General features: G+C 47.5%; 1 protein-coding gene across 4 annotated transcripts in view; it reads left to right on the top strand.

Annotated features, from left to right (window-relative positions):
• The first annotated feature begins 11 nt into the window (after window positions 1-11).
• Arid1a (AT-rich interaction domain 1A) overlaps window positions 12-15,088 on the top strand; it is a 75,503-nt gene continuing 60,426 nt past the window's right edge. For 2 of the 4 annotated variants that reach the window (XM_031378989.1, XM_031378987.1), the window contains exon 1: window positions 174-1,552. In XM_031378989.1, the coding sequence (XP_031234849.1) occupies window positions 401-1,552 (1,152 nt within the window). In that variant the 5' untranslated portion in view covers window positions 174-400. Of the gene's footprint in view, window positions 95-173; window positions 1,553-15,088 lie in introns of those variants that run through there. The other 2 variants (XM_031378990.1, XM_031378988.1) reach the window with 2 other exon arrangements.

The following is a 15,088-nucleotide window of genomic DNA, read 5'->3' as shown; positions in this document are numbered from 1 at the left end:
CCTCCCTCCTCCTTTCTCCGGCAGCAGAAAGCGGAGAGTCACAGCGGGGCCAGGCCCTGGGGAGCGGAGCCTCCACCGCCCCCCTCATTCCCAGGCAAGGGCTTGGGGGGGAATGAGCCGGGAGAGCCGGGTCCCGAGCCGCCAGAGCCGGGAGCAGCTGAGCCGCCGGCGCCTCGGCCGCCGCCGCCGCCGCCTCCTCCTCCTCCTCCGCCGCCAGCCCGGAGCCTGAGCCGGCGGGGCGGGGGGGAGAGGAGCGAGCGCAGCGCAGCAGCGGAGCCCCGCGAGGCCCGCCCGGGCGGGTGGGGAGGGCAGCCCGGGGGACTCGGCCCCGGGGCGGGGTGGGAGGGGGGAGAAGACGAAGACAGGGCCGGGTCTCTCCGCGGACGAGACAGCGGGGATCATGGCCGCGCAGGTCGCCCCCGCCGCCGCCAGCAGCCTGGGCAACCCGCCGCCGCCGCCGCCGCCCTCGGAGCTGAAGAAAGCCGAGCAGCAACAGCGGGAGGAGGCGGGGGGCGAGGCGGCGGCGGCGGCGGCCGAGCGCGGGGAAATGAAGGCAGCCGCCGGGCAGGAAAGCGAGGGCCCCGCCGTGGGGCCGCCGCAGCCGCTAGGAAAGGAGCTGCAGGACGGGGCCGAGAGCAATGGGGGTGGCGGCGGCGGCGGCGGCGGAGCCGGTGGAGGCCCCGGCGCGGAGCCGGACCTGAAGAACTCGAACGGGAACGCGGGCCCTAGGCCCGCCCTGAACAATAACCTCCCGGAGCCGCCCGGCGGCGGCGGCGGCGGCAGCAGCGACGGGGTGGGGGCGCCTCCTCACTCAGCCGCGGCCGCCCTGCCGCCCCCAGCCTACGGCTTCGGGCAACCCTACGGCCGGAGCCCGTCCGCCGTGGCCGCCGCGGCGGCCGCCGTCTTCCACCAACAACATGGCGGACAACAAAGCCCTGGCCTGGCAGCGCTGCAGAGCGGCGGTGGCGGGGGCCTGGAGCCCTACGCCGGGCCCCAGCAGAACTCGCACGACCACGGCTTCCCCAACCACCAGTACAACTCCTACTACCCCAACCGCGGCGCCTACCCCCCGCCTCCCCAGGCCTACGCGCTGAGCTCCCCGAGAGGCGGCACTCCGGGCTCCGGCGCGGCGGCGGCGGCGGCCGCCGGCTCCAAGCCGCCTCCCTCCTCCAGCGCCTCTGCCTCGTCGTCGTCTTCGTCCTTCGCTCAGCAGCAGCGCTTCGGGGCCATGGGGGGAGGCGGCCCCTCAGCGGCCGGCGGGGGAACTCCCCAGCCCACCGCCACCCCCACCCTCAACCAACTGCTCACGTCGCCCAGCTCGGCCCGTGGCTACCAGGGCTACCCCGGGGGCGACTACGGCGGAGGGCCCCAGGACGGGGGCGCGGGCAAAGGCCCGGCGGACATGGCCTCGCAGTGCTGGGGGGCTGCTGCGGCGGCGGCGGCGGCGGCGGCAGCGGCCGCCTCGGGAGGGGCCCAACAAAGGAGCCACCACGCGCCCATGAGCCCCGGGAGCAGCGGCGGCGGGGGGCAGCCGCTCGCCCGGACCCCTCAGGTACACAGCTGAGTCGGGAGGGGGCTGGGGCCAGCCGGGCCAGGGGGGGTGGGTGGCGGCTGCGGGGAGCAGGCCCCGGCCGTGGGCTCCCTTCGGGCTTGGGCCCCCACTGCCGGGGAGCTGCCATTGTCTGGCTCTTCTCTCTTAAAATGGCTGCCTGTCTGCCTTCCTCTCCTTCCCTCGATCGGCCTTTGTGTGGGGCTTTTGCAGAGGTGTCTGTCCGGTGTCTCCTCCTCCGCTGGTCCTTTCGAACTCTGGGGGTCTCCAGGGGGGTGCAGAGCAAAGTGTGCCTGGTAGGGCCAGGCCCGGGCGAGGGGGTGCTGGGGGGGTTCAGGTTAGGGGTGTAGGCAGTGTCTGGAAGCCGGGAGAAAGAAGCAACGTTTTCGTGCTCTCCTGCCGCTCCTCTGTCCCCCTTGCTTTCCCCAATATACGGTTTTAAAGAGTGGCCCCTAGGGCTCGGGGGACCTCGGGGGAGAGCTGGGGCCTGCTTGGGGGCAGCTTGAGGCCGACTGGGGTTCGCTCTGGGCCGCCCAGGCCACCTCTTGCCTTAGTCTCTGCCGGCCCAGTGGCCTGGGCTTCTCCCTGGAAGTGCTGGTAAACAGCTGAGTGATTGGAGTAGTAAGTGCAGATTGCTTTGGTTTGGGATTTGAATTATGGAGGTAAAATCCTTCTGTCAAAGCCAGGAGACAGTTGGTCTTAGGTTGACATCCTATCTGTGATCTGATTGGCTCCCCATCTTCTGCTCTTGGCCATTTATAATTGCCTCTGATGTAATGGTACAACAATCCTGATGAGCTCATAAACTTTTACACTCTGCTTTTCTGCCAGTGATAACCCAAACCTTCGCTGCCACTATCCGACTTTTATTCCAGATCTGAAATTGGCTGTGACCTTGAGGAGGGAGGTTTAAGCAGCAATACTGTATCAGCAGGAGCAGAGTCGCAGACAGGCTGCCCTTGTTACATTGTGCCTGAAACAAAAGAGGAGGCGATGGCATTTTGCTTGCACCTTGGATTTATTTTGCTTGTTATGTTTTATGCAGTCTGAAATAGATTCTGTGTTGTTGGAACAGTAGCTGAGTTTTTCTCTACAATGGGTTTGCTGTTTGTTTTCGTTTTCGTGACTTTCCTGATGGTATAAATGAGTTCTTTGATGGCTCTGAAGATACATTTGTCTCTAGTAGCTTTTGACACTGTTCACTTACTCTGTACAGTTGCAGAACTGAAATGATTTTACTGGCTATTTTTTATTAAATGCAATTGTGGGATCTGTAAGGAAGAAGATGGGTTTTGTTAATATTTTGCTGAGAGCTGGGAGCGGTCTGATAATTTGATATTAGGTTCAAGAGTTCCGCAAGGCTTGTCTCTTTGTTTACATGTTGATCTGGTCCACGTTTCCTTTTGTTAATTGAACTTCGGGAGAACAGCTCAGTTGAAGGAGATGCTGATGGCCTCCCTGGTCCAGGGAGAAATTTTTCTCCTAAAGACTTGGTTTAGGATATTTCTGACTTGTTTCTGGAATATCTATGTTTTGTCATCAGTTACTTTAGAGCTTTAAAATAGAGATTCGCCAGTATTTGTCTTTGTATTTTAAGTTGTGTGACTTTTTTTTCCTTACCTTCTAAGGTGTAAAGATGATCTACAGTGGCACTTATGGCTGCCACTTTTCATGCCTTTTTGTACATTTTGTTTTATTTTCCTTTGCTTTCTTTTCTCTGGGTGCTTTCCTCAGGAATATCAGGTCCACTTTGGAGTCACCTTTCAAAGAGGGCAGAAGCCCCCTCTGGTTCCCATTCCCAGCAGTTGTACTGTTGCTAGATCTTGTTCATGTGGGACAGTGGTTCCTGTGTCCCCTCCCTGTCCTCCACCTACTTCTGTCCTCTTGTGTTGAGCTGGGAACTTTGAGGATAGCTGTGTAAGGCAGCTCTGCTGCGATGCTACGGTGTTCCCTCATGTTCTTTATCTGTGTGAGAATGGCAAATACTCATTTTTTCCCCTGCTGTCTGGGGGATAAGTTCTGACTTAGAAGATAGTGTGCACACATTCTCAGTCATCCTGTTATGTGGATTTCTCTCACTTTTGCTTTGACTAAGAAATTTACGTTTCTTGAACTATTATTAGAGGAAGTAATTGGAAGGGTGTGTTAGTCAGGGCCTCATGCACCCTAGGATGATCTAGGACTTAAAAGGTATATGTAGCTGTCTCTGCCTCCCACATGCTAGGATTACACAGGCAGGAGCCATGTTTTGTTTATTTTTTAATCAACTTTTGTGGTACAGTAATTTCTAGTTTGGGTCATTAAATAATTGCACATAAATAGTTCCTATGTGTCTAGGAACTAGCCATATGTTTTTCCAGGGAAGACAAGAATGTGGGTGAAGTGCTTGTGTAGGACACTCTGTGCTGCTGTTGGATGACTGGGGGGAGGGGTGCTTCTCTTGTTACTTGGGGATAAGCCTGCCATACCTTTTGAAGTTTGAGGCTGGTTTTGAACTCAAGGATAACTTGAACTCTTGTTCCTCCTGCCTCCGCCCCTGAGGTTCTGGAATCCATGTGTGCATGCATTACCAGGCCTGTTTGTTTTGTGTTCGTAGATTTTAAAAATTTATGTGAGCATATTTGTGCACCTACATGAGTTTGTGTGCACCAGATGAGTGCAGGCGACAGAAGTGGCCAGAAGGTGTCTGGTTTTTCTGAAACAGTTATGGACTGTTGTGAGCTGCCCGCTGTGGGTGCTGGGAACCGAATGAACCTAGGTCCTCTGGAAAGGCTCTTAACTGTACTCAGCCGTCCCTCTGTACAGCCGTAGGCCAGAGGGCTTTATGTAATGCTGGGAGTTAAAGCTGAAATTTCACAGATGCTAGGTAAGTACTCTGCCAATGAAGCATATCCCTAGTCCCCAGGTACTAGGAAGGTTACCTCTCTCCTCACCAGGCATAGGTGGAAGAAGTTTTCTGCTTTTTCTTTTTCTTTTCTTAGGGCTGGGTGTGGTAACTCTGGGGAGGCAGAGGCAGGTGGATCTCTTGAGTTCTAGTTCAGCATGATCTACAGAGCGAGTTCTAGGTCAGGCAGAGCTGCATGATGAGACCTAGTCTCAAAACAAAAGTATTTTTCTTGTAATGGATGACTAGGTAAGATGATGCTAATATTTGACTTTGTTTTTATGAAATAAAGATTCGTGTGTCTTTTTCATGGGAACTAGTCCAATCACAGTGAAAGTTTTCCTCCATCCCTTTAATCTCCAATAGCATGTTTCAAGGGTGGTACGACGACACGGTTTTAGGACACCTGTATGCATGGTTTATGTAATGTTTTTCCTGTGGGTCACTTTTAACGGGGGGGGGGGGTGTCTCAGGAACACCTTGAGAGTAATAAATCTTAATGAAAATGCAAAATACAGCCTAGTGAGGTCAGTGAGTGTGTGTGTGAGGTAGAGAAGGAACAGAAGTTTGAGGCCAGCTTGAGCCACAGCGACCCCGTTACAAAACAAAGCGGAACTGTAGTGAGTAGTTCTGGATTTGGCTGCAGGCGCATGGCTGTTAGTTTCTACTGTGCACTATTAGCTGGGATTCCGGCCCTCTGGGAAACAAACGCAGCACTCCTGCACTTGTCGGCATGCCTGCCTGCTGGCAGGTACTCTGGGCTGGCTGGACTACAGAGCAATTGGAGTTCTCTCTGCTCAGGAGGGGCCAAGAAAACCACACTGACCGTACAGCTGTGGATACTTGATCCTATGTGTCTACTGTCCGTGGTGGTGTGTGATGAGATTGGGTCGTGATTCGAGAAGGAGGGAACAGAAAGGTCGAGTTCTTCAGGATTGATCTCTAAAAGGACATTTTTTTAGTTGCAGCACCCACCCTCCATGTTACAATATCTGATGAGCAGAACATGCTATAACCTTCGTATGTTGGGTCAATTTGTATAGGTGTGTGTCAGCTACAATAGGTGTTTCACATGGCAGTTGGTAAACTTTTTTAAATGTGAGAGTAGTAATGGGCGAAAGTCCTGTTCTCACCTACTGAAGAGTGTATTGATTTGCTTCAAGTCTTTTAAGTTTTAGAAGCAGTGGCAGCATGCAGATGTTTAAAGTATGGTATTTAAGAGCCAGCAATGAGGATTGACACCTGGATTCCTGTATTCACAAGGCTGAGGCAGGAAGACCATACATTTAGGGCTAACCTAGGTTACACAGTGAATCCCAGGCCAGCCTGGACTACCTTGAGAAACCCTGTATCAAGGAGGGGAAAGTATGGTGGCACATACTTGTGATCCTGGTTAAGGAGGCTAAGGAAGCGTGGAGATGTCCTGACTTTTGAGAAAGCCAGAGCTACATAGCAAGACCCTGTCTCAAAACCAACCAGTAAAGCATGCAGAATAAGTTGACAAGTGAATAGTACCCTTCCAGTGAGCTGTGCTTCCTTCAGCTGTGAAAGAGATTTTTCTTTTTTTTTTTTTTTTTTGGTTTTTGAGACAGTTTCTCTGTGTAGCCCTGGCTGTTCTGGAACTCACTTTGAAGACCAGGCTGGCCTCAAACTCTGAAATCCACCTGCCTCTGAAAGAGAACTTTCACACATTTTATTTTATTTTAGAGTCGTCCTCGATTGTTGCCTGGTGGTGAAGGGTCAGAACTTACACTCCACCGAGGGAGGCTTGGGTCCTGTATAAAACTGACCCAGGGGGAGTCATTTGAATTCTCAGTTAAACGAAGCAGATGGACCAAGTAATTTTTATTCTTGAGTAATCCCACCTTCCTGGGGTGTGTGTGTGTGTGAGGGAGAGAGAGAGGGAGAGAGAGGGCGAGAGAGAGTCTTGATGTGTGTAGTTCAGATTGGCTTTCCAGCTCTTCATCTCCCTGGGTGTGGGCAGAAATTTCAGTGGTGTTGTGAAGCTATCTTTTTCCCCCTAGGCTTAAGGAACTCAAAGTTGTTGTTTTCTTGGCATTTGCTGGGACAAGCTTAGAGAAGTTGAATGTTACAGAGAAAAAAACTGTTAATCTGTTCATTAGTTATTTCATCTGGTTGGAGGTTTCAAAACGGTGAAGGTATTGAAATACTTCAGTAAGACTTGAAAATAGTTGCTTTGGGATCCCCAGGCGATTTGCCACTGGGATGGGATAGGAAGTAGGTATTGATACAATATAACCTCAGCATGCTGCTCTGAGGCAGGGGTGTGTGGTTTGGGAGGTGGGGAGAGGTAGGTAGCATTTAGCTCTTGATGCTCAGTGTTGGGCAGGTCTAGGTCTGGTTTGGGCGGTTGGTTGTAATTGAGTGCCTGGACTTGCCCTGTAAGTTTTGCTGAGAGAAACAAAAGTTCTGAGCCTGGAACAGGAAAAACCAAGTGTTAGACGGGAAATTCTTAAGGTTGTCTTCGTCCTACCCTGGTTTAAAGAACTCCATGGTATGGCTTGCTGTAGTCCTGGAAGTGGGTGTCTCCCCCCCAGCACACCTGAATTTCTCATTTTTTTTTCTTTTAGTAGTTTAAAAATGTAATTTCTGCATATTGCAGCTGTGCTGGAGGGAAGTTTGCTTCTGCAAAGGAGTAATAAAGGTAGAAGAAGCAGTGTTTGATAATTCTCTGCTTGACATAGCAGCTTCTTCCTCTGAAGGAACCGAGTGTTTCAGAGCTTTGTGTAAATACTTGCTGAGCTGTCAATATGTACCCAGGAGGTTTCTGTTCTAAGATGTAAACGGCTCTATAGTGTTTGACAGGCAAATTAATAAACATTTTTCAGGCAAAGATAATGCTAGGCACCTCACAAGGTAGAATAAAATAACCCTTGAAAAAGGGATAGAGAAGGTCGTGCATGCAGCATGTGTGGAGGGTGTGGAGGGTGTGCAGGCCGAGAGGTTTGCAGAGGATCTGAAAGAGGTACAAGGAAAGCCTGTGATGAGTTAAAGACATGAAACTTTGTTAAACGTCAGTTGCAGTTACATAGGGAAGTTTGGAGAGAGTGCCTTAAGTTTCAGTAGTAAAGGAAGTTAAGTGTGCTCAGAAGCTTGGCTTAGGAGACTCTGAGTTAAAGCCTTGTTCTTTGGAGAAGGATTTGTAGTTTGGCATGAGGTCTTGGATTGGATTTACATTTCTGGAATACCAGAAAGGAAGATACTGAAGGTTCACTGTTAGCCTTCCTCTCTTGTTCAGCTGTGCATTATAAACCACCTCACTCAAGGGCCAGGCGTGTTTATACCGTTTTTTACAGGGCTGCTCTGTAATACGCATGCCAAAGGTCTTCAAAGGTCTTCTCGTCTCCCCAGTTGTGGGTCAGTCAGCTGACTAGATCCTATTTCAAGGTTACCTGGGTAAAGTTTAGAAATTTCCATTTTATATTAATATTTCTCGATTTGATCCTTCAGTGATAACTTTATTTTTATGGAGAAGGAAGAACCTGATTTGGTAGCTTTGTGAAATGACCAGAATAATCTTGTCATTGTTTTAAGACTAAATCCAGGGAGCTGGGTGTGGTGTCCCACACCTATAATTCCAGATTGAGAAGGCAGAGGCAGGTGGAGCTCTGCCTTTAAGGCCAGCTAGTGGTGAGACCCTGTCTTAACACTACCCCTCACTGCCTCCACCCCCAAAATAAGGAACTAAATCCACTGACTGTCCTCAGCTATGTCACAAAAAGGTGTTTCTGTTGTTTTTTTGGTTTTGTTTTGTTTTAAAGATAGTGCTCTGTTAGAGCCTATTTGATTTAGTTTACATAACGGCAGGGACTATGAATGTAATGTTCGTGACAGTCATTTTTAGGTTCAGCTCTGTTAGAGAGGCTATCAGCTTTTAAAGCAAAAGAAAAAAGAGACTTGGGATGCCATTGACTTTGACTGCCCAATATTGTTAAGGCCCTTCCTATTACAAAGGGTAAACTTACTAGAACTACAGTCTAGCTGCTGAGATCAGAAGATCTGGAGATTCCAGTGGAGGTGAGTAATGGGCCCAAATATTTAATGCTGACTAGGTACTAGAGAAGGATTTAGATTTAAAAGGTAGAGAAGGCATATGCCTGTAATCTCAGCACTTGGGGTTTGGGATTTGGAAGGCTAGAGGCAGGGGAACTGCTTCAAGTTCAAGCCAGCTTGCAGTACTTAGAAGACTGTTTCAACCCCACTCACTCCCTAGAAAAGATTGAGGCAATAAAGGCATTGAGTTCTCTTGGGCTGTGTGCACACATCCAGAAAACTTGGCAAAGTGGTTTTCTGTGGATGTATACCCAGGTCAGGTCTGTAGGCTAGAGCTGGAAGGTGGCACATACCTGGTACTTGGGAGGCAGAGGCAGGCAGATCTGTGTGAGTGCAAGAGGCCAGCTTGGTCTACAGAGCTAGATCTAGGATGGCCAAGGCTGCCAGAGAAACCCTTTCTTGGGAAAAAAAAAATACAGGCTGAAGGGAATCAGGAGTGAGGGGTAGTCAGAATTGAGGAAGTTGTTTAGGTGGGTAGCATATGTCAAGCTAAATATATTAAAAGGTTAAAATATAAACTTGCCCTTTATCAATCATAATGATTGCTAATTTCATGCCTTTGTTGAATCCAAACTGTATAGTTCTTTCTGGACTTGTAGTTTACTTTAGTGTTATAGATCATATACTAACCATAAAACTCCTGAAAAGGAATGGCTGCATGGGCTTGGTGGGTTTTCTAGCTGTGTTGGGATCTGCTAAGTTCTAGACCAGTTTGTGGATAATAGTAATTGTGCATTTGGAAGGTCTTGTCACCTTCAGAGTTGTATATTCAGGATAACCCTGTAGTTGTGGTTAAGTTTTGGTGGGTAAATCTGGACAATGTTCTTAGAGTTAGCTGAATTTTCTTTGCTAATTATTAGTGTGAGTGAATGTCACATGTGTTCAGGTTCCAGAGAGGAAGTATGATTCCTTGGAGTTTGATTTATAAGTGGTTGTAAGCCAGCCAGTGTTTGTGCTGGGAACTGAACTCAGATCCTCTGGAAGAACAGGAAGCCTTCTAAAGCCCTGAGCCATTTCACTTCACTCATTCTGGTCCACTTACAGCAGCGCTAAGATAACAGTGCTTGCTTACACTGCTCTTCTTTATTTCTGAAGGGCTGCAATTGTGCTCAGGCAGAGTTGCTGTAGACCTTACACTCCTTGGCTTGGATAAGACTGTTGGATAAGTTTGCCTGAGTCCTTTAAGAGACATGACTTTAATAATGTTTATTAGAGCTACAAACATACTTACTCCTTATGGAGCCTCTGAAATGCAATGGTTGTGATTTTTCTCACCTACTGGTCTTTGTGTTTGAGTCTAGCACTTGTGAAGGACCATCAGTGGATGCTTAATACCCAAGTGTGAATTGTGTGGCCAATGTCAAGCCACTTACAACAGAAAAATGCTTCTTCCTGGAAGTGTATAGGTTATACTGCACCAATACGGAAGTGCGTGTGTGTGTGTGTGTGTGTGTGTGTGTGTGTGTGTGTGTGTAAGTGAGTAAGTGCCATGAAGTGTAGAGATCAGACAGCTTACCTGGTGGAGCTGACATACCTCTTTGTACCTATCTTATAGAGAGAGAGCATGCAGGGTTGGGAGGTGCTAAATGCAGGTCAGGCTTGTTATTAACAGTTTTATTCACTACGCCATCTTGTCAGCTGTGCAAGTATGTAATCTTGATACAGATTCTGATTTAGAAATCTTTCTTGGAGCAGTGGTGGTGCATGCTTTTAATCCCAGCACTTGGGAGGCAGAGGGAGGTGGATTCCTGGGTTTGAGTCAGCCTGGTCTACAGAGTGAGTTCCAGGACATCCAGGACTACACAGAGAAACACTGTCTCCAAAACCAACCAACCAAAGAAATCTTCCAACTGGTATCTCTTTAAACTTTCTTGCCTTGGGGTTATTGTATTTTGGGAAAGTGAATGTAGCCTAGTGCATCTGTCCTGGATAGTAGATGTGCAGGGCCTGAAGATGAACACTTTAATTACACATCGTACTTGATCTTTAGCTGTTTATGTATCTGAGTGTACATGTGTGCATCATATGCATGCATAAGCCCAGAAGAGGGCATTGGATCTCCTGGTACTGGAGTTCTAGGTTATTGTGAGCTGCTGTGTTTTGGGACTCAACTCAGCCTTGCATTCTGCAAGAGCAGAAAGCACTCATCACTGAGCCCTAGTCTCACATTTTAGAGGAATCAAGTTAGGGTAAACATTGACTTAATAACTTTAACTATTCAGTGAATTTGTCCATCGCCCATTGGAATAGAGGAAAGGTGCTTTGTTTTTTATATTGCATGTGAAGGAGGAGATGTCTGCAGGAGGTTTTTGTTGGCCACTCAGAAGAGTGTCTTTAGGGCAGGTTGAGTATTTCCCAGTGGCTTCTGCATATTGTAAGAGTGGACTGGAGTGGGAAGAAGCCTGGTGCCAAGAATGCTTCCCAGCATTCCAGTGCAGGGGGAATTCCATCCCTAAATGTTGACTTAAGTGTTGGTTAGGGTGCATATTAGAGATCACCCAGTAATGCAGGACAGATTTTTGTCATCCTCCAGGAAGTTATGTTGATACTAAATGCTAATGGGCTTTGGGTACTGGGCTGTATGCACTCTGAAGATCCAGAGAGCATTGCTTGAATCAACACCCCCATGAACAGGAAGTGAGCCATGTGCTGCCCCCACCTGCCTCTCTGCATTTGGGTGTCCTTATGGCTTTGTTGCTTCTATATTCCCAAGTGTGCAGTGTCAGATACTAGATTTCTTTTTCCCTTGGCATTGGCACATTCATGATTTTCTGTGGTTTATCACGAGCAGCCAAGATTTCTATATGCTTTTTACTCTTAAACTTGTTAGTTTTCAGCTTGCTTGTTTATCTCTGTTAAAAGGACCCGCTTGTCCACCCCCAAGATACAGCACCAGTGTGATGGTGGAGGGGAAGTATATGTGTGTGTGTGTGGGGGGGAGTGTGAGGGGTCAGTGTGATATTCATTTAAATGGTTATTTAAAAAAAAAAAACATTTGCTGGGTCCTTGTTTTGTTTCGCCTCCTGTTTTTCTTCCCTTGCTTTTACAGCCTGCTTGTTGAGCCTTCTCAGCAAGGGTGCATTTGAGCTTGCCTGTTACTGTCAACTGATTCTAAGAGTGGTGTACTCTAAGAACAGTATGAATCTGGCTGTGTGGTAGAGGACTAATGACTATAATGTTTGGGGTACATCCTTTTAGAGATTCTACCCAGTGATTCCCCTGGAAATGGAGTGACCATCACAGCTTTCTTCTAGCAAACAGGCTATGTGGGCAGAAATGCTGTGGTTATGTGCTGTTTTTATTGTCATGTCTTTGCTGGCAAACACAGGCTGGACAGCATTCGGCTCTGATCCTGAGATCGTGGATTCACAGGCTCCTCCACTTTAGTCCAGAGCCTTGAAACTCTTCGTCATCCAGTTCAGATAACTTTACATTTTTGGTTTCCAAATTCAACCTGTTTAGGAATCTAGACTGTCAAACAAAACAAAACAACAAAAGCTCCCCCAAAAGAGAACAAACAAAAAAACCTATTTCATAATGGTCTTAGGGAACAGTTTCTCTAAAACATTGCTCAAGGACAGGCATCTTTACTGAGATCTTGACTTTGAACTAGCATCCTACTGAAAGTGTATATTCATGACAGCTACCTACTTGCACTATGGCCTAGCTTGTGCTGAGCAAGAATTATGTTCGAATCTTGTATGAATTTCCTCATTTACTCTTCAGAATTCTGAGAGGAGGATTCTGTTCTACCTCTTGGCTTCCAGTCATGAATATAGAATTATGAAACATCCTTTAGGGTAGTTGTTAGTTTAAGGTCAAATTGGGAGTCAGTGGAGGTTTGTCAGGTCCATAGCTTTTTTTTATTCATTTAAGGTATAAAGAATTAAATCTAGGCTTTCTTGTTGCCAGGCAAGAACTCTCATCACTGAGCCATTCCTTGATAAAATAATGATTTTTTACATCTCCAAAATAGATCACTTAAGAACCAGGATGACTTAGTACATTATTTTTGTAATTGAAGATGTTATTTTTACTTACTTGTATATGTCTGTGTTGAGGGTCTGCCACCTATAGAAGCCACAGAGGGTTTGGGATTCCCTGGAGCTGAAGTTATAGGCACTTGTGGGCTGCCTGATATGAGTTTTGGGAACCAAACATTGGGAAAGTGTGAAACTGCTGAGTAGTGTCTGTCCAGCCCTGCTGTGAACTCTTAAGTGAAAGGTCTGGGTAGCTCTTGTCTCCCGTGACACCTGTGCCTAGATGGTCACCTTGTCTGTTTCTTCCATTTAAGGTTTTATTATTCTGAGTTTCTCATGAATGGTGATGATATTTGATTCATTGCTGTTCATTCCTGGGAAGAGAACTGGCAGAATTTGGTCCTTTGAGCCCTGTTAATCAGGAGAGACCTTTGAGACCTAGGGATGGGATTCAGGCTCTTACTAAGAATTACTTTTGTCTGAGTGACTTGCATTGTGAGAGTATTTACAGAATAATTACTTTTCAGAAACTCTGAGTCCAGTTGGAGAGCAAGGCATTACTGTATTAATTTGCTGCCTGGGTAAAGTGAGCATATAAGGTCACAGAGTGAGTATCACAGGAGGGTCAGCTCTGAAATAGCTTTACATTTCCTGTAGGCTGTGTGACCTTAGATCAACTGTTTCTCTTATCCTACTAAACTACATGATGGAAAAAAACCTGTTTTGAAGATTGTAATATATACTAAAGATAAATGAAATTACCAACAGGTTATGGACATTTTTTTTTAAATTTATTTATTTATTTATTTTTTTGGTTTTTCTATTTATTTTTTTTTGGTTTTTTGAGACAGGGTTTCTCTGTGTAGCCCTGGCTGTCCTGGAACTCAGAAATCTGCCTGCCTCTGCCTCCCAAGTACTGGGATCAAAGGCATGTGCCACCACCGCCCGGCCACGGACATTGTTTTTACTGTGTGTGGGTGTGGGTGTGGAAGTGTGACGTTGCACATGGAGGTCAGAGGCCAGCCTTGTGGTCCTGCTCCTCCTCTCTACCTGGGCTTCAGGGATCAATCTGTTGTCAGGTCTGTGTGGCCAGACCTTCACTCACTGAGCCATCTTGCTGGCTGCCCTTAAATTTGTAGTGGCCCTGTGTCAGCCTCTTGAGGGCCATGTCACCAAATCTGCCTGAAAAACCTGAATTTTGGCTAATTTGAGAGACTACCTGGGTGGCCTTGTTTAGAAATTGAAACCCTGAACCTAGAACTCAGTGGTCTACTGTACTTTAGACTGTGCTGAGGGACACTCAGATTTGAGAAGTACTGAACTGTACATTTACACCCAACTGGGCTGCAGGGCATATCTAAATTGCCTGAGGTGTTTCTAATTATACCGTAGATGCATGTTTCAGATATATCTGTCTTCTATGATGAAAGTGTTACTGGATAGAGAAAAGGCTATAAAGGTACTTGAAGTTCTGTTAGTTTCTAGGTGATAGCTGTTGCTTCTGGTTTTAGCATCTTATCACTAGGGCCTTACATACCATTAAAGAGTGCCAAGCCTGGTATGGGGGACTACTGTTGTGATCCAGCCTAAACTCAATACTGCCTAGCACTCTACTTCCTAAAACCATTCCCTTAGGGGCTAGGCCTTCAGCATGGGCATTTCAGGGACTTCCAAACATTTTGCCTATGTGCCCCACAGATGGGTCATCTACTGTGCAGTGAGGACAAGCTCTGATGACCCTCTGCTGTGCAGTGAGAGTAGGCTCTAGTGGGGGACCCCACACTCTGTTATTTAAGAGTGGCCTCTGGCTGTTTTTCCTTTTCCTAGGGGTGCAGTGAGGTGACATGATAGTGGTCTATATCTGTGGTCCTGGGATTTGGAGGAAGGTAAAAAAAGAATTTCTGGGTATGTCTGAGAGACTCCAACTATGATCAGTGTAGCGTACACCTCATCCTAGTACTTGGGAGATGGAGGCACTAGGATTAAGAGTTCAAATTCAGCCTCAGCTGTGTGAGACTGTCTCAGAAAAAAGATACCAGTATTAGAATGCTAAATGCCATGTTTCTTCTGCCTGTGATCTGAGCTCAGATCCTGCCAACTGATCTGAGAACAGGAATGTGACAGTTTCTCAACCTCTCCCTCTCTATACCCAAACTCTTCAGTGACTGGCCTAAGTTTTTTCCCTGTATTCCTTTTGAAGTTACAGCAAAGTAGAACCCTGGCAGGTTGTCCCTTCACTGAGTCCTGTCTGGGGAGGGTGCTCTTGAGCTAAAACCTGTCTCCATTGTGAGTGCTTGGCAGTGTAATGAGAGTTGCAGAAATGGTCAGTTATACCTTGTGGAGAACCAGGGTGCTTTCTGTCCTTTCCTACCAGACCCCCCTTTTCTGCTGCCTGAGAAATGTATCATTAAAACCCAACCAGGGCAGGTTAGTGGTTCCCAGGAGAACTGACAGTTTGACCAGCAGTTGGCATTTGTGTATATCTTTAAGAGAGAGTTCTGGTTTTACATAAGTGTTTCAATCTCATTTTATCATCCTCCTGTTTTGGGTTTTATTTCTTTATAACCCCCCCTTTCATTCCTTCATTTTTTTTTTTTTTTT

Source organism: Mastomys coucha, unplaced genomic scaffold (genome assembly GCF_008632895.1).
Source record: "Mastomys coucha isolate ucsf_1 unplaced genomic scaffold, UCSF_Mcou_1 pScaffold18, whole genome shotgun sequence".
Taxonomy (NCBI): Eukaryota; Metazoa; Chordata; class Mammalia; order Rodentia; family Muridae; genus Mastomys; species Mastomys coucha.
Note: the sequence above shows the minus strand (reverse complement) of the source record. Positions and strands in the feature narration are given on the sequence as shown.